This window comes from Capricornis sumatraensis, chromosome 23 (assembly GCF_032405125.1).
Source record: "Capricornis sumatraensis isolate serow.1 chromosome 23, serow.2, whole genome shotgun sequence".
Classification (NCBI taxonomy): Eukaryota; Metazoa; Chordata; class Mammalia; order Artiodactyla; family Bovidae; genus Capricornis; species Capricornis sumatraensis.
The window spans coordinates 51,691,504-51,714,945 of NC_091091.1; the positions used below are offsets into that span (position 1 = coordinate 51,691,504).

Consider the following 23,442-nt stretch of genomic DNA (forward strand, 5'->3'; position numbering starts at 1 on the left):
ACCTGGTGGTCCCCGGGCCCTGTCCTTTTAGGGTGAACGGTGATCCAGGGAGTGGCTTTTTCCCTCAGTTCTGTGAGCTGCTTGAGGAAAGCAGTCAAGCCCGAGGAGGGGCGGGAGGAGCCCCGAGTCTACAGCCAGTCAGCTAGAGGCACTAGGAGTGGCAGCTGGAGAAGGGAGTCGTCGGGGCGGTCCTGAGCCTGAGCCTGCGGGACCCGACGCAGCCTGGGCAGGCGGTGCCGGGGCCCAGCTGGACAGCAGGTCAGCCGCTGGGGCCCCAGGAGAAGTGGGGACCAGGATCGTTAAAGGCCCTGGTCCAGAACGGGCAAGAGCCTGACCACTCGCGTCAGCAAAGACAGCAGACAGGAGGCCACACACCCCCGAGAGGACGCTCAGGGGGAACAGGACCCGGGGCCGGAAGGTGCATTCTCTGGGGAGGTCAACCTGCTCAGTGGCCTGAAACAGCCTGGGGGCTTCTTACAAAGTCACACACACACGTGCCCTACAGCCAAGCCTTCAACAGAGGTGCTTACCCCACTCATGTTCACAGCAAGCTTATCTGTAACAGCTAAGAGCTGGAAGCAACCCAGAGCCCCCCAAGAGGGGCTGGGGAGTGGCGGAACTCCGCTCAGCAGCAAAGAGGAATCATGGAGTCACACGGCAGGCACCCCACACAAGCATGCTGGCCACAAGCGGCCTTCCGCTTGAACGAAATTCTGCAAAGTGCACACCATCCTGGGGGGTAGGGATGGAGGTGCTGATTCAACACCCAAAGAAGTTTACGTGAAAACGTTAAATGTGATCAGCCACTGCATGAGAATCAACCTCAATAAAGCTGTTTCAAGAGAGGCCCTTCTGTGGCTGGAAGTGGCTGGCTGTGGGGTCAGAGGTCTGAGATTAAGCCCCAGCAGTGGCGGGCCAGAACACAGTCCCTTCCCCAGGCTGAGTCCCAGATCTGCCCAGTGTGCCTGTCTGTTCTCCAGATCTACCAGCCCCGGGTCCAGACCACGGGAGCCTCCCCCGAGCCCTGGGGATCCCCGGTCACCCCAGCTCCCTCATCTAGTCCTATAGGGTCTGGAGGAGGAAGGAGGGAACCCTCAGGGAGGGACCCTGTGCTGTGGTCAGAGGGACCCCTGCTCACCGTAGTTTGAGACTCAATTTGAGAAGATACCAGGAGGCCGTCGCAGCCTCACAGGCCCCCTTCCCCTCTGCCACCACCCCGGCCATCCCCAGACGCACTCAGGTTTGTGTGTGCCCAGTCAGTAGGTGCTTAACCACTGGAGCGGGAACATGGCACTGTCCCCCCACCAGCTGACGGTCTGGTCGGTCCCGAGAGCTTCCGGGCCAGCCCCTGACACCTTCCCTCCTACCTTTTGGGCTGAAGGAACGGCCCCAGCCCCCTCTTCAAGGACCACCTTAGTGCTTGCAGCTGAGCAGGGCTAGCGCAAGCCCACGCCCACTCAGGGCTGCCCGGGAGGCTGGCGCACCCCCTCCAGGCCCCCTGCCCTGCGCTGCATCACCAAGGACCCCCACCCAGACCCCCTGTGTGCTCTCCCCACTCACGGGTCTCTCTCTACCTGTGTGCACTCTTGTTCCACATCCAGGGACCTGCCAAGCAGGTGACCCAAACCTGCTGGGAGGAAGGCCTTACCTCCCCGCTGAGGATTCGCCGGGAGTGGGTGGGGGTCTGCTCTCTGGGGAGCCAACAGCCTCCCTTGCACTCAGCACCAAACAGGCCTCTGTGAGTCAGGAAACCGCTACTGTTTAAAGCTTTGGACCCAGCGCTGGGCACACCACCACACCTTTGCATCATTTCCATAAACGGGATGACCCCGGCCCTGGTCAGCAGAGGCCCACGCAGGGTCCCGGCGGGGCGAGCTTTGGGTGCTGCTGGGGAGGGCCAGGCTGGCTCATCTGGCCACCGGACGGACGTGTCTGCTGGTGGCCTCGGCAGGCTCAGGGGGTGCAGATTCCTCTCTGGGTGGGTGGTCTTCAACAGCTTAGCACAGGTCTTCAGGAGCCAGCACCCCCTTCTTGAGGATGAGATTCCCGTAGAGGGCTGTCTCCCTGCACAAGGAGCAGGCTGAGCGGCAGGCGGGGATGGAGAGGCCCCAGCTGCCCGGACCACCGCTCTGGCACCCGCCCGGGCACGCCCAGCAAACCCCTTGCCTCTCTCATTCCCTGTGGGGTGTTTAGTCCAGGGGCAGGGGCTGCACGGAGGGGGGCGAGATCCCTGGAGTGGGGAGGGGTAGGGACCCTGCCTGGCAGACGTAGCGCAACCCAGTGGGCCCAGTGGATCCAGCCAGAACTCACCCTGTTGCCACAACAGCAAAAGCCTTTTTTGCCCGCTCATAAAACGCAAACCTCTCCACAATCCCCAGGGAGAACTGGAAGGCAGAGCGGGAGGGCTGGAGCTCAGGCCCGGGGGCAATGGGAAACTGCGGGCAGGGGCCCCAAGGACACTGGCCTTCTGACCTGTGTGGACTGGGCAGGCAGGGACACAGGGGGCCGTGGTGGCCACCTGCTTGGCGCCCCTGAATCACCTGAGCTGCAAAATCCCATGGGCAGAGGAGCCTGGCAGGCTGCTGTCTATGGGGTCGCTAAGAGTCGGACACGACTGAGCAACTTCGCTTTCACTTTTCACTTTCCTGCATTGGAGAAGGAAATGGCAACCCACTCCAGTGTTCTTGCCTGGAGAATCCCAGGGACGGTGGAGCCTGGTGGGCTGCCATCTATGGGGTCGCGCAGAGTCGGACACGACTCAAGTGACTTAGCAGCAGCAGCAGCCCCCAGGGTGGTGGGTGGTGGGGCTACTGTCCAGACCAGGAGCCCTGGGTCCTTTCAGAAAAGTCCCACCCAAGACCTGCCTGGCCCTTTGCAGGACAAGGGGCGACAGGCAGCATCGGGCCAGGCCTCTGGCCACAAGTGGGAGCCAGGAGTACCCTGCTGTTCTCAGGATGGGGTGTGTGAGGACCCCCAGGCAGAGTTAGATGAGGGTCCCGGGAGGGAGGGGGTTGGCCGGGGCAGGAGCTCGCATAACCGTGGGGCAGAGTTCCGGGGCTGTCTTTCACTTCTCCTGGGCCTCCAAGGCACAGAGGGTCGCTGGGCCCTTTCCCAGTGGGGATCTTAGGCTCACCTCATAGCCAGCCCTGGAAAGGACGGACTGGTAGCTCGTCCACACTGGGGCCAGCAGGCCGCTCTTCCTGTCGCTGGGCACCGGCTCCATGACCACAGCCTAGAGACGGAGAGGCTCGGCTCTGTGCCCACCTCCCCCCGCCAACCCTGGGCGCCCTCAGGGCTCCTCTGGTTGGCTCAGCGCCTCGGGAACATGCGTCCTTCCCACCCCCATCAGGGCAAGTGGTCCCTGCGCTCTGGCAGAGGGTAAGCCGAGGCCCGGAGCAGGCTTACCGGGCTCTGCACATAGGTGTCCAGGGGTAGCAGCTGCAGCACGGCCTCTAGGAGCTGGGGGATGCCCAGGCCTGGGGGCAGAGGACGGCCTCAGACACGGGCGCGAGCGGCCCGCCTGGGGACACTGATGAGGTCACACCGAGTCTCCCCACCGGAGCCGTGGCCCCTGTCTCTGTCTGCCCCTGCCCACCCCACCTTCACTCTTCCACACTGGCCGTTGGTGGTGACCCCAAATACGTGTCCACCATGAGGGGCAGCCAGGCCACTTTCTTGATCCCAGGAGGCCCTGGAAATGACCCCCTGAGATGATAGCGGGGTCTGGAAAGAGGCCTCTCTTGGCTGCCGTCAGATCTGCCCCGCTTGGCTCCAAGGCCCTCTGCTCTCCTGAAAGTTGGTTTCTGATTGTTAAACTAGCGTGTGTTCACGTACAAAACTGGGAAATACAGAAGCCCGTGACAAGAAAGGACTGTCCCACCCTCAGAACATCACTGGGGGTGGGAAGCACCAGGCACATCCAAGCCCAGCCCACCTCCATTACCGTCAGGACTGCTAACCCCTCTGTTTCGTGTCCCCTCCAGGACCCGGTCCCGACCCCCAGTCTCACCTCCCACTGTCCCCTTGCGCGACCTGCCCTGCTCCCCCCCGCCCACCCCCACGAGAAGGTGAGAAGGCCGTTAGAGGCGTGTGAGTGTGCGGACACCTGGAACATTTGGGGCCAGGGCGCCAGTGCTGGGTGGAGAAGGAAATGGCAACCCACTCCAGTGTTCTTGCCTGGAGAATCCCAGGGACAGGGGAGCCTGGTGGGCTGCCGTCTATGGGGTCGCACAGAGTCGGACACGAATGAAGAGACTTAGCAGCAGCAGCAGTGCTGGGATTCCACAGCAGAGCACAAGCTGAGCTCCTGTACTGGGCTGGGCACCACCGCTCGGTCAGGCCTGTTTCCCCATTTGTAAGAGGCCACCAAGTGCTGCGTGAGACGGGGCAGGAGGCCCAGGCTCCCGTCTGGGGGCGGGGGCTGCGGGGAGAATCTGCTGAGACCTCCTGGGGCCCTGGGGCAGTTCCTGCGGGCTTGCTGGGGGCGGGGCAGAGCCGCAGCACCCGGCGGCCCAGAGCCCAGCGCCCCCTCCCACCCTCCCTGCGGCAGGCGGGGCTCACCGTCGGCGCGGATCTCCTCCGGGCCGCCTCTACAGATGGAGCTGCTGGGGAAGTTCACGTCTGCAAGAACTGGAGGGCCAGCACGGCCGGACATCAGCGCTGGGTCGGCTCCGTTCCTCGCGCCGCGTGGCGGGGCACAGACCCGGAGCCGCAGGGCCGACGCCTGAGGACTCGCCCCGCCCCGCCCGGGTCTGCGATCGCGAGGGACCGGAGCCTGCGCGCCCGAGGACTTGCGGGGTAGCCGAAGGCTGGGCGGGCCCCGGGCGCGCGGCCGCGGTCCCAGGAAGAGAGACCGACCCACACGTCCCAGACCAGCCCGGGCGCCGGCGGTGCGGGCCCGAGGGCCGTGAGCGGACGGGGCTGGAGCGCGGGCTGCGGCGGGGCGTGCGCGGGGGCGCTCGGCCCGGACGCCGGGCTGGAGAGGGAACCGGACCTGCCCGCCCCCGCCCAGGCCCGGCGCCCTGCCCGCCTGCGGCTCGCGGGGCCGGCTCTCCCGGAGGCCCGGACCCCGCGCTCACCGATCTCATCTCCGTGCCCCATCCGCGCCAGGGCGAAGAGCAGCTCCGGGGACAGGAGCGCGGGGACGCCCTTGAGCACCACCATGGCCGCGGGCCGCGGGCTGGCGGCCGGGGGGCGGGGCTGCGCGAGGGGCGGGACCTGGGGTGGGCGGGGTCTGGACGGAGGGTTCCCCAGCCAAGCGCTGCGGACCAGGGGTCGTTCGGGGAGCGGTGGACACCAGCCCGTCCCAGTGTTGCCGGAACCAGTTCTAGAGAAACTAAGAACCACACTCGGAGAGCTGGAGAACTCAGATTTATCATGTCAGGGGGCCCGGAGGAGTTAACACTCCAAGCTCTAAGCCCCGAGCAAAGGGGTTACAGAGTTTTTGGAGACAGGCTATAGTGGGCTTTCTGGTGGCTCAGACGGTAAAGCGTCTGTCTACAATGCGGGAGACCTGGGTCCGATCCCGGGGCTGGGAAGATCCCCTGGAGAAGGAAATGGCAATCCACTCGAGTGCTGCTGCTGCTGCTAAGTCGCTTCAGTCGTGTCCAACTCTGTGCGATCCCATAGATGGCAGCCCACCAGGCTCCCCCGTCCCTGAGATTCTCCAGGCAATCCACTCCAGTACTATTGCCTGGAAAATCCCATGGACAGAGGAGCCTGGTAGGCTACAGTCCATGGGGTCTCAAAGACCGAGCGACTTCACTTTCCTACAGTGGGCTTCCCTCATGGCTCAGTTGGTAAAGAACCCACCTGCAATGCCGGAGACCTCGTTTGGTTCCTGAGTCGGAAAGATTCCCTGGAGAAGGGATAGGCTACCCACTCCAGTATTCTTGGGCTTGCTTCCCTTGTGGCTCAGCTGGTGAAGAATCCCCCTGCAATGTGGGAGACCTGGGTTCGATCCCTGGGTTGGGAAGATCCCCTGGAGGATCTTCCAGGGAAAAGCTACCCACTCCAGTGTTCTGGCCTGGAGAATTCCATGGATTGTGTAGTTGCAGAGAGTCAGACACGACTGAGCGACTTGCACTCTTTTTTTGTCACTCGATAGTGGGCAACACTAGCTGTTCTACGCGGGTTAAACTAAGGGAGCATCAGTCAAGACGGGGAGGGAGAAGCCTGGCCTTTATGCTGGCAGGCAAGCTTCAGCAGGCTTGCAGGGGCTGGGCGATTGCACAGAGCAGGACAAGGGTCAGGGAGGCGAGCTCCAGTTCCCAGCGCTGTGAGTCCCCGCTCCCTGAGACTGCATGGTCCAGCCCTTGCGAGGAGCAAGCTGAGTCACAGAGGCAGAATGAGCAGGAGGCTATGTGAGATTCTACCTTTTCCTCTTCCCCAGCAGCCGCCGGTTTGGGGGGCTTCGGGACCCCACTGGGTCCAGGACCCGGAACCCCACGTTTGTGGTCGGAGCCCCCCAGTGCCTTCCTTGCTCCAGGCCTCTGTTCTGCCCCCAGGCCTTGCAGACTTGCTCCCCACCCCTTCCAGCCCACAGGGTCTGTGACGCCCTGGGGTGCGGAGGAGGGGGTGGCGGCACAGGGCTGACTTCTTCGGCCAACCCCTTCACACCGGAAAGACCCTGAGGACAGGTGGAGGCGACCTCCTCCCAAGTGCAGAGAGCACCCCTCCCGTCCCCCAGGTCAGCCTGCTGAGACCCCTCAGGGGCCTGGCTTGGGGCAGCACCCCTGCTCTGGACAATAGCTCTCTGACTCCACTCTTTGGCCCGGAATCCTGGATGCCAGCTCTGGGGTCACCCCTTTAGGTTTAGTCCTTCAGAGCTGGGAGCACCTACCACTCTGCTTCCGTGTACGGTGTTTCCACCTCCTGTGCACCGTGCTCAGAGGCTGGGAGAAGACACCCATCACCCCAACGGGGAGGCTGCAGCCTCAGCCTCCAGGGCTGAGTCAGGACTATGGTCCTGAGGACTGATCTTGGCTGCTGTGTGTGGACAAAGAATGTCCCTGCCATGTTCCCAGGTGGCCCTATTGCCAATGCAGGAGACGCAAGAGACACGGGTTCGATCCCTGGGTCAGGAAGACCCCCTGGAGGAGCGCATGGCAACCCACTCCAGTGTTCTTGTCTGGAGAATCCCATGGACAGAGGAGGCCGGTGAGGTCCAGTCCATAGGGTCGCAAACAGACAAGACTGAAACGACTCAGCACGCATGCACACCATGTCATTGAAAGGATACCGAGGCCACCGAGCCTTCAGCCACTGCAGCTGCACCCGAGTTGCACCCTGAGGGGGTTTACTACGAAGAAGAAAAAATGATCCTGGCCCTAGATAGCTGAAGTGAAGTGAGTGAAGTCGCTCAGTCGTGTCCGACTATTTGCGACCCCATACACTGTAGCCTACAAGGCTTCTCTGTCCATGGAACTTTCCAGGCAGGAGTACTGGAGTGGGTTGCCATTTCCTTCTCCAGGGCATCTTCCCAGACTGAGGATCGAACCCGGGTCTCCTGCATTGCAGGCAGACGCTTTAGTGTCTCAGCCACCAGGGAAGCCCCTAGACGGCTTAGGTGCATCTTAAAGGCATGATTCCGAGGAGCCCAAACGCTGGCATCTGCCCATACAGAGGCACTGAATGCATCGAGACGTCTGCTTTTCTTTATTAGCAATGACCTGCGGCTGCTAACTATAACCGGTTTTTTGTTTTGTTTGAAAAAACTCCCTATATACACTGGCTCCTCTTGTTACCTGAAAACTGGGTTCGCCTCTCAGTGAGGTCAAAAAGACCCAACCAAGCTGGCAAAGATGATGAAAAGAAGAATTTATCACTCACAGCAAGTAAGGAAAGCACGAGGGATTTTTCCCACTAGCAAAACTGGGGAAGTTTTAAGCTAAGGGCACCACAGAGGGGCTTGAGCAGAGAATTCAACATAAAACTGGAGCAAAGGTCAGGTCAACAGAGCCCAAGTCTTTGTTGTCTTAAGTCAGGAGGGTCGGCATCACCAGCCCACCCTCCACCTGGGCGGGAGCCTTAGTTCCTGCAGAACTCGGTGCATTGTCCCCTTTATCCCTTGAGAAGGAGTCTCTGCATTTTCTCCGTCCCTGTGTCCCCTTGTGCCTTTAGGGTCACTGATGGCTGACCTGTTTAAGGGCCAGCACCGTGACCAGGCCTAGATCACAAGACGGCTTAGACCAAAATGGGCTGTCTTACATCAAGAATGCCTCTTATGCTGTGAAAGTGCTGCACTCAATATGCCAACAAATTTGGAAAACTCAGCAGTGGCCATAGGACTGGAAAAGGTCAGTTTTCATTCCCATCTCAAAGGCAATGCCAAAGAATGTTCAAACCGCCGCACAATTGCACTCATTTTACATGCTAGCAAGGTCATGCTCAAAATCCTCCAAGGTAGGCTTCAATATTATGTGAATCAAGAACTTCCAGATGTACAAGCTGGATTTAGAAAAGGCAGAGGAACCAGAGACCTGATTGTCAACATCCGTTGGATCTTAGAAAAAGCAAGGGAGTTCCAGAAAAACATCTACTTCTGCTTTATTGACTATGCCAAAGCCTTTGACTGTGTGGATCACAACAAACTGTGGAAAATTCTTTAAGAGATGAAAATACCATACCACCTTACCTGCCTCCTGAGAAATCTGTATGAAGGTCAAGAAGCAACAGTTAGAACTGGACATGGAACAACAGACTGGTTCTAAATTGGGAAAGGAGTACGTCCAGGCTGTATATTGTCACTTAGCTTATTTAACTTCTATGCAGAGTACATCATGAGAAACGCTGGAGTGGAAGAAGCACAAGCTGGAATCAAGACTGCCGGGAGAAATATCAATAACTTCAGATATGCAGATGACACCACTCTTACAACAGAAAGAGAAGCTAAAGAGCCTCTTGGTGAAGGTGAAAGAGGAGAGTAAAAAAGCTGGCTTAAAGCTCAACATTCAGAAAACTAAGATCATGGCATCTGGTCCCATCACTTCATGGCAAATAGATGGGGAAACAATGGAAATAGTTAGAGACTTTATATTCTTGGGCTCCAAAATCACTGTAGACTTGACTGCAGCCATGAAATTAAAAGATGCTTGCTCCTTGGAAGAAAAACTATGACAAACCTAGACAGCATATTCAAAAGCAGAGATGTTACTTTACTGACAAAGGTCTGTATAGTCAAAGCTATGGTTTTTCCAGTAGTCGTGTATGGATGTGAGAGCTGGACCATAAAGAAAGCTGAGCGCCAAAGAATTGATGCTTTTGAAGTGTGGTGTTGGAGAACACTCTTGAGAGTTCCTTGGACTGCAGGGAGATCAGATCAGTCAACCCTAAAGGAGATCAGTCCTGAATATTCGTTGGAAGGGCTGATGCTGAAGCTCCAATCCTTTGGCCACCTGGTGTGAAGAACTGACTGACTGGAAAAGACCCTATGCTGGGAAAGACTGAGGCAGGAGGAGAAGGGGACGACAGAGGATGAGATGGTTGGATGGCATCACCGACTCTATGGACAAGAGTTTGAGAAAACTCGGTTCGGTGGTGGACAGGGAAGCATGGCGTGCTGCAGGCCGTGGGGTCACAAAGAGTCGGACACGACTGAGCGACTGAACTGAACATGGCATCAGTCGAGAAAGCCATCCCTGCTTCTTTCTCTGGGGACCCCCTGCCCCACCTACTTACACTCCCTCAGCTCTGTGGAGCAGGCCCCTCGCAGCACCTGAGAGGCTGTGTCCAGGGCTGAAGTCTCAGCAAGGCCACTGCATAAGGCACGATCCTCAGCTTCGGGTTGTGCATTCTCTTTAGTGGACGCGTGTAACTGTCCTCCCCAAGTGGCAGCACCACCACCGTGCCATGCGTGATGTGCCTCCCGAGAAGCGGGTCTGTCTCCTTTCTTGAGCCAGGTGGGTTTCTGCGACTGCCTCCAACAGAATATGCCCTACAAGCTGCTGCCTGGCTTCTGGGGGCATGTCGTAAAAGGCAGTGTGGTGTCTCCCTGCAGAACACTTGCTTTGGTGTTAAAATCGAATAAACTTGGCAATAATTTGTTAGGCAGCAGTAGCTGACTAATGCAGATGGCTCCTGTGCCAAGACGTCAACAAAAATCCTGCTACGCCAGCCTCGGCCTTCCACCCTGTGTCTGGCCCATCCCTACCCCCCTGCCCCCCCAATCCATGCACTCAGGATAGAGGGCAGACCCCAGTTCAGATGCCCATGCCTGCACCAGCTGGGTCATACCCCCGTTTTAGAACCCAGCACCTAACCTCACTGCCAGCCTGCAGACCAGCTTTTGCTCAGGCCAGCCAGCTCTCAGCCTTCCATGCTCGGGCCCCTCCTTACAGGGCTGGCTGCCTTGCTCACCTGAGGACTTACTGCTGTTGGCCCTGCAGGAAAGCCCAACTCAGAGCCTGGACAGGCCAGGCTCTCTTCCCTTGGGCCCCGCCCCTCCCACCTCATCCCTCAGTGGACCTCAGCCCTGCCTGTGGTGACGTGCCCAGAGGCCTGGCAGGTTCCGGGGAAGTAACCTGGAGACAACAGACACCCCACACCCACTGCCCATCCCTGAGGAGCCTTGGTGGCCAAAGCTGCCCACACACCAGCCACCCACAGTGGCCGACTGCACCAGCGTGAGCAGTGCCTACTCCAAAGCCCGAGTGGAGACTCGTAGTTAACGTTCCCTGAAGCTTATTTTTTTAGCAGAGATATAGGCAGGAAAAACCAAGTTTATGGATACATGAGAAGTTCTCAGCTTCAAAAACCAATCACAACCCAAAACCAATACGGGGCAGGAGGTCAATTAACTCGAGGGAGTGGAGGGCTCTCTGGGCCTGTGGTCCCTGCCATCTGCCTAGGGTTTGCCTGCTGCCCTCTCACATACAGCAAAGCACATGGTCACACGTGGACAGTCCCGTCTCTGCCAAGCCCGGGGCCAGCACACAGCCCAAAGAGAAGGTTCTGTTCCCTGGGCCTGAGGGTAGGACCCATCCCTGCCACATTCTGGAACCCACATGCCCTGTGGGTGCAGACCTTTGAGACACACATGGACACTCACGTGTGGGCCTCACGTCCAGCCCTTAGCTTCCAGCTAAGCCACTAGGACAAGGGTGCCTACGGGCCTCGGAAGGGCTGCTTCCACCTGGCCCCCAGCACTCGGGACTCCATTAGTCACAGTCAAATTTATTTTGTTTGGCTGTGCTGGGTCTTAGTGGTGGCTTGCAGGATCTTCCGTGCAGCTTTTTTTTTCAGTCGCAGCATGTGGGATCTAGCTGTCCGATCAGGAGCTGGACTCAGACCCCTGCACTGGGAGCTCAGTCTTGGTAACTGGGCCACCAGCGTAGTCCCTCCAGGAAGCAATCATGAGGCCAGGCGCGACGCGTGTGGAAAGCTAAACTACGCATTTACTTCCTCCACGTGAAGCTCCCCCTGCAGACGCCTCTGCTGGTGCATTCCAGATGGCGGGTGACTCGCAGCTTCAGCACGTGGGTCCCCACGTCTGTCACGGTGAGGACCGCCCAGCCGGGCCTGGCCTTCCAGCCCCAGCGGAGCCTGATCTCACCATCCCTTTGCGCCTGCTTCCTCGCTCTCCGTGCGAGGGCGACCCCATCATCCAGCACCTTCAACGACTTGCCCTGGCGTTCTGGCCCCACGTGAGCCGCTCTGCGACCCTCTGCCGAGGGGGACGAGGCTGCACCCCGGCCTGCCTGCTGCGTGTACTGTGAGGGACTGGAGAGGAGGCAGCGGTTCTGATACATGACAAGACCCTCACAGACGCGCCTGAGCCGAAGTGCAAGGGTTCACGCAGAGAACGTGTGCCGCACTGTCGTCACGACGGCGCTGACACGGGAACCTGGGCATGGTCTCAACACACTACGCCACCTGAGCAAGCAGATCACAATGGACACACGTCATGAAAGACGTCAGGGCCACTGAAGAGAACGCGAGCAGGAGTCATGTTCAGCCATGGAAAGAAATGGACTGTTACTGTTACAACCTGGGTGGACTCTGGAAATATTATATTCAATTTGCAACGGAAAGAAAGTGCAGTAAAGGTCCCCAGGACCCGGGGGGGCAGGCGGGGGGCCAGGCAGGGAGTCAGTGTCGCGGCGTAGTTTCTGTTTGGGGTGATGAAGCCGCACGGAGGCAGATGAGAACGCTGAGCGCCCCGCTGCCAGGCGTACATTTAAAAACGGATAAACAGCAAGCTTTCTGTTATCTATTTTAGAACGAAAAAGAATCACAGTCATGAAAGAACAGGGTGCGTTTGTTCGAAAGAAGCAGAAATGTTCATTTTCATACAAAGAAAACCGAGTTTCACACGTGAGCGCGTGGGCACAGAAAATCCTAAGAGCCAGGCAGTCCCCCTCGGACGAGGATGGGGCCTTCGCGGACCCTGCTCTGTTTGAATGCTGTTGCTTAGAATGACAGACGCAAGTGTTTAAAAAGTGATGGAACACTGAAGAACAGAAACGACCAACAAGAGGCCTAATGTGGCCTGAGGTCTGTCAGTCAAGAGCATGTCTCTCTAGAGACCCAGCAACAAGGCCTTCACTCTGAGTGGCCATGTCCACCGCTGCAAACGACACAGTGGCCGAGCCGGGGTCCCGTGACCACTGGGTGAAGGCCACCTGCCCCCCGCAGGCTGTGAGCCCATACCACCCCGCAGAGCTGGAGGGAAGCCACGTGTCACCGACACTGCGCACAAGACAGAAGCACTGATCAGCTCCTGAAGCTGCTCGTCCTCTCGGATGGGGGCCGAGGCAGAGGCCGCCGGCTGTCACTGGTCTTTGAAGTGGGCCTTTCTCTTCTCCACGAACGCGGCCATCCCTTCCTTCCGGTCTTCCTGTGCGGAGGAGGAGCAGGGGTGGACGGTGACTATTCCCGAGGCTAGGCCTCTCCCTGCCTGCCGGCTCCTCCCGCCCTCAGCCGTCCTCACCCACAGGCTCTGTGGGGGGGGGTCACCTCAAGGGTGAATGACCCAAGTCCCTGACCAGCGAGGGCGGGCCCGGGAATGGGTATTTTCACAGTAAACACCCCTGCCCTGCCGTGGTGACCGTCCTTCGGGGGCCACTAACCTTCGAGTGGAATACACCCTCATCTAGAGAGCCTCAGGTCCATGCGCTTGGTCACTCAAATCATGACCTGGGTCCAGTCGTGGCCTGTGCCACGTGGTGTCCCAAGGGTTAGGGAACAGGACACAAGGAAAGGCTTTGCCTCAGCCCTCCTTCCTCACACACGCACACACACACACACTCGCAACACAGGAATCCTCATACACATGCATGCACGCACACAGAAGCGTACACAGGCAATACATACATGCACACACACACCACACGCATGCACTCACACCACTACTCACACACACGCATGCACTCACACCACACGTGTGCACTCACAGTACATGCATGCACTCACACAAGTGCACACATGTGCATACAATGCACAGTACATACATGTACTCACACCACACACACATGCACGCACACCACACACATGGACACACACCACACATGCACGCACACCACACAAATCCTCATACTACATGCACACACTCACACGTGCACACACATGAATGTACTCAGGCCACAACATGCACTCACATACAAATGCATACACATGGACTCACACGACACACATGCACCCCCACACACGTGCACACAATGCACTCATAGTACGTGCACGCACGCACACCACACGCACGCACTCACACCACACGCACGCACTCACACCACACGCATGCACTCAGTACACGCACACACTCACATGTGCACACACACAAATCTGTGCCTCAAGAACCAAAGTCACTTTAATCTCTTTCATGAAACACCTATTTATGACTTCCTGATAGTAAGAGATGAATTTTAGTGACTATTAAAAGAATGACTTCCTTCAAGTTACTAGCAGATACCCTAGAAAATAATGTGCCAAGGTTTCAAATTATAGTGTTAAAATGTATTCGATCCCCATTCCAAGTAACTGGAACGACCTAGGAAGACCATGGGTAAATAGATTGCCTTTTAAACACAGGAACTGCTATTTAAGTGTGCAACTCCTAAGATCTTTTGTTGTCAGGAAGCATTTAACAGGAGGCTTGCTATGCGCTGTTTCGGATCTGTCAGGAATTCTCTGTCCCTCAGGAATTAAGAGGAGAGGCAAGCCTCTCCTGGGGGCTGAGGAATCCAGGCATTTCCTTCGTTAGTTTTTCTATATGGTGATAAGCACCCTCTTCTTCCTTGTGAACCATTCAGTAAAAGTGATTGTTTACAACCCTCTCTCTCTTGAATATCGATCACCTATGTTTTGTAAGTCTGGAATTTTAATCTTTATCTTTGCTGAGAATACCTTGTAAGACAGTATATATGCCCACAGCATGTTGATTAAAACACCTTTGCCCCATCAGAGCTCTGGTCCCCATGTCTTTCTCTCTCTCTCTCTCTCAGGCTATTTCTTTGGAGCGCAGAAGCCCTCTGAGCTCACTTTCCTGCCCGGGCTTCTAAGACCCTCTCGAAAAGGCGCTCTGCACCTTCACCCCATCGAGAGGGCGCCTGAGGCCTCCGTGAACAGAGCGAGCCCCGTGCAGGGGCTTTACTGGCTTTCCGTGTGAACCAAGGAATATCAGCCTTTCTCTCCCTTACTTTCTTATCGTCGACTGTGGACCACCAGGTTCCGGTCCATTAAAGGACCTCAACATTTTGTAATAAGAAATAAGTGTAAACATTTTTGTACTTTGAACTTCTACATGCTGCGCTGTGTTATTTGCTCAGTTGTGTTCAGCTCTGTGTGACCCCATGGACTGTGGCCTGCCAGGCTCCTCTGTCCTTGGGATTCTCCAGGCAAGAATACTGGAGTGGGCTGCCATTCCCCTCTCCAGGGGATATTACTGACTCAGGGACTGAACCCAGGTCTCCCGCACTGCAGGTGGATTCTTTATGGTCTGAGCCACCAGGGAAGCCCCATTTATTTGCAAACATCACTGCCCAGCTACAGGGAGGCTATGAGCTCTGACCAGAGAGAAATGGTGATAAAATCTACAAGCAAATTCCCGAACTTTCACGGCTGGACCATGTGATTTCCCGCATGAACGAGGCTACTCACGGTGGCAAAAGTTGAGTAGAAGAGCTTCTTCTCCAATTTAACGCCCTCTGCTAATGTCATTTCAAAAGCTGAAAAAGGAAACCCTGCAGTGAGGAGCTGAGACACAGACTTGGGAGTGCAGCACTTTCTCCAGAGGCAGGAACCAGCCTGGGGACCGACGTGCACTCTGATGTCATGGGATTAAAGTGTAGCCTCCCTCTCCAGGGTGTCGCCTCGGCTGCAGCCCAGTGAACAGCTGCTCCCGGGCTCCCCTGTGTCCTGTGTGGGGACCAGTGTGGAAGGTGGGATGGAAAACTGTCCAGTCACGAGGGGGCTGAGGAAGCCCAAGAATGCGGACTCTAGAAGCACGACAAATAAGTAAGGACGACACCGAAAACGGAGGTGTGGGCAGAACGGAGCGAGGCCCAGGTTAAGTCTGCAGCAGAGGCGAGGGGGCGCGAGGCTCACGGAATATTCTGCGGCAGCACCTGCAGCCAGGTCCCGTGACCGGCGCCAGGCGGTGACAGCTGCCCCGGGCTTCACCACACGCTCCACGCACTTAAGGGTGAGCCCAGGGAGCAGAGACAGGGTTGGGGCAGCGTGGCCCTCCAGGGACACTCACTGCCCTCACAGGCGGAACAAGCAAAGGGACAGCCTCACTCCAATGCTGAGATGAAATCACCGAGTTAACACGCAAGCGATTCTCAAGAGGGGTGGTCAGAGCTGCTCTGCTGGTCAAGAGTGGCTGCTGAGCCCAGACCCTCAGCCAGGAGGGCAGAGCTGCCCCTGGCTCACCCCTGGACGGTCAGGCGCAGCTGCAGCAGAGAGGAACTTCCTCCTCCCAGGTTCTGCAGGGGACCCTCCCAGGCTGCCTTGCTCGCCAGCACTGGCCCCCAGGCTGCCCCAGTTCTCAGGTCCTGCTTCCAAGGGGGGCTCAGACCAGTTCAACAGAATTTGTGAGCAAGCAGCTAGAGACTAGAGTGCAACAAAGAGCCAAAATCGAAATACTGAGAACCCTAACAATTTCTGTGCAGATCAATTGAGACGCACAGTTCAGACCCCAACTGTCAAGTCTCGCGACTGCCCCGTGCGGCCTCCCCTCCCTCCCCTCCCCCCTACCTGCGTTCACCGACTCTTTGGCCATCGCTGTTACAATCTTAGAGTTGCTGGCAATTTTTTCTGCACATTGGATGGCTTCTTCAACCACTGTCTCAACAGGAAAAACTTTGCTTACAAGACCTACAACACAAAAAGGTAAACAGCATGTGGAAACAGCCGGTTCTAGTTCTGCCACAGCGCAGGCCTCCACCAGACACAGGCAAGGGTCCTCAGCGAGCCCTGGTGGGGCTGCCACCCTTGGCTGTCAAGGTTACGGGGCTCTTACAGCCAAAGGTCACTGAGGGGCCCGGAGCGGGCCTGCCTGCAGGGTCTGGGAGACCCCCCACCGTTCACGTAGCTTCTGAGAAGTGCGACGGTCTCACTGTTAGTCTTTAATCCACGTGGACATCTGAGCCACTCTGCTGTGCGTGGTGGTTATTTCAAACAGACACAGGCAGTGAGTATCCTGGACTCGCAGGACGCCAGAAAGCTCTGTGCTGATCGCTGTGGGAGTCCCTGGGTGAGGCCCTCCCCCTCCACTCAGCTCCCAAGGGGGCAACCCCATGGGGCGGCCCCAGCCTATACCTGCTTGCTTGGCATCCTGGGCTGAGATCCGGTCACCAGTGAGGACCATCTCCATGGCCAGTGACTTTCCGACGGCACGGGTCAGTCTCTGGGTGCCCCCTGCACCTGCAGGGGCAGAGGGCTGCTGGGCATGCCATGCTGTGGCCAAGAAGCCACAGACAAGCTGCTGGCAAGTGTCTAGGGCCTGAAGACCTACAGCACTCAGCTGGGGGTGGGCAGAACTGGGGGAGACCCAGACATCACAGGGGAGCCTCCTTCCCACACTCAGGCCTCTGCCTCGTGCCCTGGGCCCCTTGTATCAGCGCCTCTCGTGCAGGAGTCAGACCCTGGATGGATGCCTGGAGCTCACAGACCCTGACCTGACCCGCCCTGGGGGGCAGCCTCCGATCACAACTGGCTCTGCTCCTAGAGTGGGACGGGGCAAGGCTCCTGCTTCGCGGGCCTGGGGATGCGCTCCTCTCCCAGGCTCTTCGGGCGTCTAGCCCTACGTGGACTTCGCCTCCACGGACCCTGCCCCCGCCCACTCAACGGCCTCTGACTGGAAAGATTGGTCTGCCCGTTCACCTGCCCACAGTGAACCCCAGGGCTGCCAGGGCGAGGCGAGTGGCCACCTGAGGGAGGCACCCACGGTCCAGCAGTCTCGAGCGCTACCTCAGCACGGTGGGGACCTTGGGCATTGGGACAGGGAGAGCCTGGCGGTCCCCTCAGCTGACCCCACCCTGCCCACTGCCTGGCCCGCTGGCCTGGGAGAGACGCTGGGCTCCCGGCTCTACATCCGAGGTAGAGACTTTGTGGGGACACAGCCTGTAGCTCTCATCAGGTGGGCCGAGGGGCAGAGGCATCACTGTTGGCCTGCTGCTCCCGTCGCCCTCCCGCGGGGGATGTGCTTCCCTGCTCTGAACCTGCTGAGGCCACGGGTCTCGCTCTGGCCACTGGAACAGGAGCCCTCGGTGCTGGCCTGTGGTCTCCGTGTTTCCTTCTCCGAGCTGCTGACCTACAAGGACCCACCCCGGACGCTCAGCAGCAAGAGTCACTGCGGCCGGAAGCCAGCGTGCGGCCAGTCCAGCGGGGCTGGCAGGGCCCCAGGCCCCCAGGCCCCGCCCGCCCCACGGGGAAGGTAGCGCAGCCAGGCTCACAGGACGGTCCCACTGTTTCTGTCTGACGCAGAGACAGCCCAGATGCCTGGCAGAGGGCAGATTTGGGCTGATGACCTGAAGAGCTGACTCGAGAGCCTTTACCTGGGATGGTTCCTATTAGAATCTCCGGCTGCCCAAACTGGGCTTTCTCCCCAGCATAAATGATGTCACACATCATAGCAAGTTCACAGCCGCCCCCGAGCTGCAAAACAAGAGGGCCCAGTTACGGTCACTCTGTTTGCTCATTAGATTTTCCATAAAAAGGAACGCGGTCTGGGGTACAGCAGACGTCCACACAGAGATGGCAAGTCAGGTAACCGCCTCCATAAGCTACATGCACAGTCGATGCTGCGAGGCTTTCTGGCAAAGGCCAGACAGCAAATGCCTTTGGCCTTGCGCGTCCTACAGTGTCTGCTGTGGCCACTCCACTTGGCTGAGGGAGCTGAAAGGCAGCCAAGAGAGGGGAGAACTGAGGCTGCTGCATTCCAATACATTCTGCCCGCCGACCCGCTCACCCCGAGGGAGCTTCACTAAGGAGCTGTGAGTTGAAAGGTCCTTCTCGCTTCCGTACAGGCCACAACCAGCCCCAGGGCCTCTGCGTCATCCAGGTGCCTGCAGGAGACCCCGACACCAAATGGGGCACCCAGCGCTTTCCAGGGCAGCAGAAGGAGCTGATTTATAAGGCAGTGCAGGCTGCAAAGTCATCAAACTGCACAGAAAGCCCACACATGTGCCCTTAACCTTGCAGAGGGGAGGCAGCTCCTGGGGAGCCTTAGGGACCATGCTGAAGACAGGGGAATCCAAAGGCCAGGAGCTGAACCCCCTCCCACAGAGCAGATGCTAAACGCTTTACAGGTCTTGCCTCTCTCGTTATCACCGAGAATGAGACACAGCCTCCTCCGAATAAAAACCGGTGCTACTGTACAAACACAGTTCCTTCGGGCGCTCTGAGTGCAAGGAGGTGGTGGGGGGGACACTCACGGCATAGCCATTGACAGCAGCTATGATCGGCTTCTTGACACGTGTGAGTTGGTCCCAGTGGCTCAAAAACCTGCCAGAGTAACAGTCCTGGAACGTGTGGCTCTGCATTTCCTTGATGTCGGCTCCAGCTGGGTGGTGGGAAATGACGTTCCAGTTACCAGAGGCAACTGCTGAGTGTCCAGGGGTAAGCACTGGGCTCTGGGGGAGGCCACATGGACGCACAGCTGGGCCGGGGGCATGGTGACGGCGGCGACGCAGAGGGACGCGGCCAGGAAACAGCAGGAGGGGCTCAGGGGAAGCGGGCTCACTCACATCCCTCTCGCCCGAGACCCGCCTGCCTCTGAGCAGGCTGACTGTGCTGGCAGGGCACACTCAACATTAATCAGAGAGCCTCCTCCAAGCAGCTCAGGGTTTGGTCTACCTTATGTAAATAAATCCTCAAGTTGCAGAACCTGCCTGATGCCTTCATGGAGGTATAAGGCTGCCTGCCACGCCACAGGTGGGATCACATACCTCATGCTGAGCAGCTCACCTGCAAATGCCTTCTCCCCGCCTGTGAGGACAACGGCCCCCACGGCTGGGTCTTCCTCGAAGGCCTGCAGTGCCTGGTTGAGCTCCGCGATCAGGCCATTGCAGAGCGCATTGAGGGCCTTGGGGCGGTTCAGCTGGATCAACCCCACGTTGCTGTTCTTTCCTTTCTTTGCTGTGATGATGTACTCAAAGGCTGCACCTGGGAAGAAATGGGAAACTGGGATTTCCACTAACAGAGGCATCAAACTGGGGGATGCATTCCGCCACGGCACAGGGCGATCCCGATGCCCGAGGGCCCCGCCCAGTCCCTGGTGCTGCAGCTCACGCTGCATGGGGGCTTCTGCAGGGCCCTCTGCTTTCACAAAAGTTGGAACGTTTCCCTAAGTTAAGACAGCCCCAGCAATGACCAGCAGCCTTCCTTCTGAATGCTTTGGTTGGCACTGCCCTGAACCTGTGCTGCAGATGCCTGGCATCCTGTAGAAACAAGAGATGAGGAAACTCTCTCTTTAAACAGATGCCAACTGGGTGACGTGCACACAGGCAAAGGGCCACTGCCAGACAGCAGGGGCAGCCTGCTCAGGCCTGGGAGCCAGAATGACCTGGCGGGGGAAGCTTAACCAAGGCAGCTGCCTCCTTGAACGGGGTACCTACCCGGTGGGCTTGCTGGGGAGTAACTGAAATCACCCATGTGTGGGCAGCATCCCCCACACCCCACATACAAGCCCAAAAAGAGACGGCTGGGGACAGGCCAGGGTGCAGAAGCAGGTGGTCAGAAGGGACTCGGGGAGCATCAACACCAGGTAACAGCTAGGGTAAGCGGACACACAGGTGAAGGAAGAGGCTGCAGAGATTCGCTCCCAGAGATGTGGCCAGGAGTTCCTGGGAAATTCGGGGTGGTGGAGGGGCGGTGGGGGTGGTGGGGCAGGCAGACTCTGAAGGGACGAGCAGTGGACCCGGGGAGGCTGGGCAGGAGGCACCACAGGACAGCACGCGCGACCCCGTCCGACGGCAGACGCGCGGACCGCGCGTCCTCCGAAGTCTGAGGGCTTTCACACTAAATGCTGAAGTGGCCAGAGGTCTTGGCACTCAGCCCCGAGTCCCCGGGGTCGAGACGCTAGTGACCCCAGGGCTCCGCGCGCTCAGGAAGGAGGTGCTGGGCGGGGGAGTCAGGCCGGACGCTCCCCGGCAGGGGCGCGGTGCGGCCCAGGGGCCCCGGCCCAGGAAGAGGCCCGGGGACCCCAACCACAGCCCGCCCCCGCGGCCCCGCACTCACTCGAGGCGAAGGAGCGCTGCACCGGGCAGAAGAGCCAGGGCCGCAGCGGGGCGCGGACGCAGGGCAGCAGCGCACGTAAGGCGGCCATGGCGCTCGCGTGACGACTGCGCCCTCCGCCCGCTCGCGCGGAGGGCCCGCCCCGCGGAGCCGCCCCCCGGAGCCGCCCCCCGGCAGCGCCAGTCAGCGCCCGCCCCGCCCACCGGCCCCGGTCGCGAGACCACGCCGGTGTCGCGAGACCACGCCAGGCGGCGGAAGTGGGCGGGGCGACGGGCCGGCGGCTTAGGGAGGAGGGGGCGGAAGAAGGGTCCAGGAGGAGGGGCGGAGGCGGCGCAGGGCTGGGAGAAGGCTTCGGAGTTCAGGTCCTGGCCTTTCTCCCGCCTGTGCCGCCCCAACCTGTAGGAACTGTTGACTAAAAAGATGCACGATGTGAGAGTGTCAAGTTCAGTTTATTTGCGGCAAAATGAAGACTGCAGCTGGGGAGACTACCTCAGAGAGCTCTGAGGGATTGTTCTGGAGAGGCAGCGGGCGAAGGCCAATATATGAGATTTTGGTGAACGGGGAGGTCGCTGCGATCAAGTGCTTACTTTACAAAAGGTTTTCTGTTAGTCATGAAGAGCTGATGTCAGGGTGAAGGGATTTAGTGCTTTTCTAGATATGAAGAGATGGAAGGACTGGGGTCATGAAATCAGTGTCTGAAAATATCTGTCTAGAGACCTGTTAGACCAGTTTCCCTGGAGCACAGAGTACCTCACTCTCCACCCTGAATGAAGGCCGGCAGCTGCAGTAGCACAGGGTTGGATCTCCGCAGACCCAGATGGAAAATGCCCTTGGCAAGTGCCCACTGGCAGCTGACAGAAGTAGCCCGGAAGATCTGAGAGCAGTTACTCCGGAGCTAGCTGAGCCGTGCGGGTGGAAACTTGCGTGGCCTGCTCTCCTCTGCCCCCCAAGGCCGGGGCCTGATGACGCACAGCTGGTTGGGACACCGGAGTGCCAAGAGGGACCGCCAGGGGCTCGTGCGAGTGCACCGGTCCACCCGTGCAGGGTGCTGGCCCGCAGGGCTCTTAGCGGAGCTGTCCGCTGGCCTACACTACCTCGGTCTTCTCTGTGCCCTTGACCTTTGTCCCTTCCTGCTGCGTCTCAGGCTGCGGGACAGGCAGGGTGTGCCCACTCCTGAGTGACAGGACCTCGAGCCACAGCTGGGTCCTGGACTCTGAGCTGGAGGCAGTGGCTTTCTAGCCAAACCTGCCTGTGGACTTCCTGGAGCTGGGCGGACCTACTTGTGACCTGAAGTCAGATCTCAGGGCAATGTTCAGGTGTAACCAGAGAAAGCCAAACTCCCGACAGTGGGTGTTTGCAGGACATCAGGCAAAGGAGTTAGGGACAATCTCCGATCCACTCAGACCAACTCTGATAACCCTCTGACCAACTTGGTCTTTGAGTTAGGGGATTAAAAAATTAAGATTTTTTAAAAAAAGAAAGGTTGAGATTCATTTTGTGACATTTCTGAACCTAGTTTTAGGAGTCAGGATGTCTCTGGTTTACGTTCTCAGGCCAGATGGTCCATGGTTTAGGGGTCTGTGAGCTCATCTTGCCCTGGAGAAATAACCTGAGTTTGTCCATGAATGATGTCGACAGCAGCAACTTTAGTACATTAACCCCTTTATCGACAGCATCCATCTTAGTCATCTGACTTACCTGGTTAGTGTTCAGGTAGCACAGTACTGAGGTCAGAGGGCACAAGAAAGGGAAGTTTGGGGTGGAGAGATAAATCATGAACTCAGTAAGAGCATTTGGTTTTAGGGGGACTTGACTGAAATGTCACGGAGAATTCAGAGTTCTTACTGTTTTGCAGTGTGGAGGAGTTGAGGGGCAGATGTGCTTAGACAAGGGAAAGATAATTTATTAACAACATGCTTCCTTTTAGAGGCGTCATGTAACTGAGTTTTCCCCTGCTGAGCACTGTGGCAAACATCCATGAGTACTCTCTGCTTCCCTTCCTCCCACTGCATGGGCCGGAGGTGCTCACGAAGCGTGTGCAGCATTCGTCGCAGCAGCTGCACTATGGCTGAGGGAAGACTTGCAACATCGTGAACAGTCCGGGTCACTCTGAAGTTCGTGTATTTATAGGTCTAGATAGAACACAAGTGAAGCAGAAGACTGACTCTTTACACTGGTAACTAGATGCCTATTGAATACTAGATGAGAATAGCTTTATTTTTATAAAATAAGATGTAACTGCTGGTGCTGGTGGTGCTTGTGCCTGGAGAATCCCGCGGACGGGGGAGCCTGGTGGGCTGCAGTCCACGGCGTCGCACAGAGTCGGACATGATTGAGCAACTTCACTTTCACTTTTCACTTTCATGCATTGGAGAAGGAAACGGCAACCCACTCCAGTGTTCTTGCCTGGAGAATCCCAGGGACGGGGGAGCCTGGCGGGGTGCCGTCTATGGGGTCGCACAGAGTCGGACACGACTGACGTGACTCAGCAGCGGCAGCAGCAGGGGTAAAGAATCTGCCTGGCAGTGCTGGAGACATAAGAAATGTGAGTTTGATCCCTGGATTAGGAAGCTCCCCTGGAGGAGGGTATGGCAACCTACTTCAGTATTCTTGCCTGGAGAATTCCACGGACAGAGGAGCCTGGCAGGCTACCTTCCATAGGGTCACAAAGCGTTGGACACAACTGAAGAAACTTAGCATGAACACAGGCAAATTTTAACAATGAAATAATGTCTTTACTTTGATTTATAAATTTCAAATGTTCGGACACCT

At 58.0% G+C, this 23,442-nt stretch overlaps 2 protein-coding genes across 4 annotated transcripts; both read right to left on the reverse strand.

Moving 5' to 3' along the window:
* Positions 1-1,701: 1,701 nt before the first annotated feature.
* FUOM (fucose mutarotase) lies at positions 1,702-5,169 on the reverse strand. 3 transcript variants are annotated; one of them, XM_068961673.1, is made up of 6 exons: positions 5,079-5,169; positions 4,561-4,629; positions 3,406-3,476; positions 3,134-3,232; positions 2,311-2,384; positions 1,702-2,064 (listed from the first exon to the last, which is right to left on the reverse strand). In XM_068961673.1, exons 1-6 carry the CDS (start codon positions 5,161-5,163, stop codon positions 1,998-2,000), a joined length of 465 nt encoding a protein of 154 aa, XP_068817774.1. In that variant the 5' UTR covers positions 5,164-5,169; the 3' UTR covers positions 1,702-1,997. The 3 variants fall into 3 exon arrangements, with proteins under 3 accessions (XP_068817774.1, XP_068817775.1, XP_068817776.1); XM_068961674.1 differs by lacking the exon at positions 2,311-2,384; XM_068961675.1 differs by lacking the exon at positions 4,561-4,629 and having other exon boundaries at positions 5,079-5,163.
* Positions 5,170-10,807: 5,638 nt separating this feature from the next.
* Positions 10,808-20,790, reverse strand: ECHS1 (enoyl-CoA hydratase, short chain 1). The gene is made up of 8 exons (XM_068961418.1): positions 20,674-20,790; positions 19,402-19,599; positions 18,870-18,997; positions 17,991-18,090; positions 16,753-16,857; positions 16,189-16,308; positions 15,091-15,158; positions 10,808-12,835 (listed from the first exon to the last, which is right to left on the reverse strand). The coding sequence occupies exons 1-8, from the start codon at positions 20,759-20,761 to the stop codon at positions 12,770-12,772; spliced, it is 873 nt and encodes a 290-aa protein (XP_068817519.1). The 5' UTR covers positions 20,762-20,790; the 3' UTR covers positions 10,808-12,769.
* Between the last annotated feature and the right edge of the window lie 2,652 nt (positions 20,791-23,442).

Bases quoted from the DNA above. Each gene is read 5' to 3' on its own strand.
- FUOM (XM_068961673.1), bottom strand. From the start codon at position 5,163: ATGGTGGTGCTCAAGGGCGTCCCCGCGCTCCTGTCCCCGGAGCTGCTC. The intron at 4,630-5,078 runs GTGAGCGCGGGG...CTGGCCCTCCAG, and splicing joins GGGGCACGGAGATGAGATCG to TTCTTGCAGACGTGAACTTC. The intron at 2,385-3,133 runs GTGAGCCTAAGA...TCTGCCTTCCAG, and splicing joins TTTCCAGGGCTGGCTATGAG to TTCTCCCTGGGGATTGTGGA.
- ECHS1 (XM_068961418.1), bottom strand. From the start codon at position 20,761: ATGGCCGCCTTACGTGCGCTGCTGCCCTGCGTCCGCGCCCCGCTGCGG. The intron at 18,998-19,401 runs GTGAGCTGCTCA...CCCACCACCCAG, and splicing joins CGGGGAGAAGGCATTTGCAG to CTGGAGCCGACATCAAGGAA. The intron at 12,836-15,090 runs GTGAGTAGCCTC...TCCTCCGCACAG, and splicing joins TCTACTCAACTTTTGCCACC to GAAGACCGGAAGGAAGGGAT.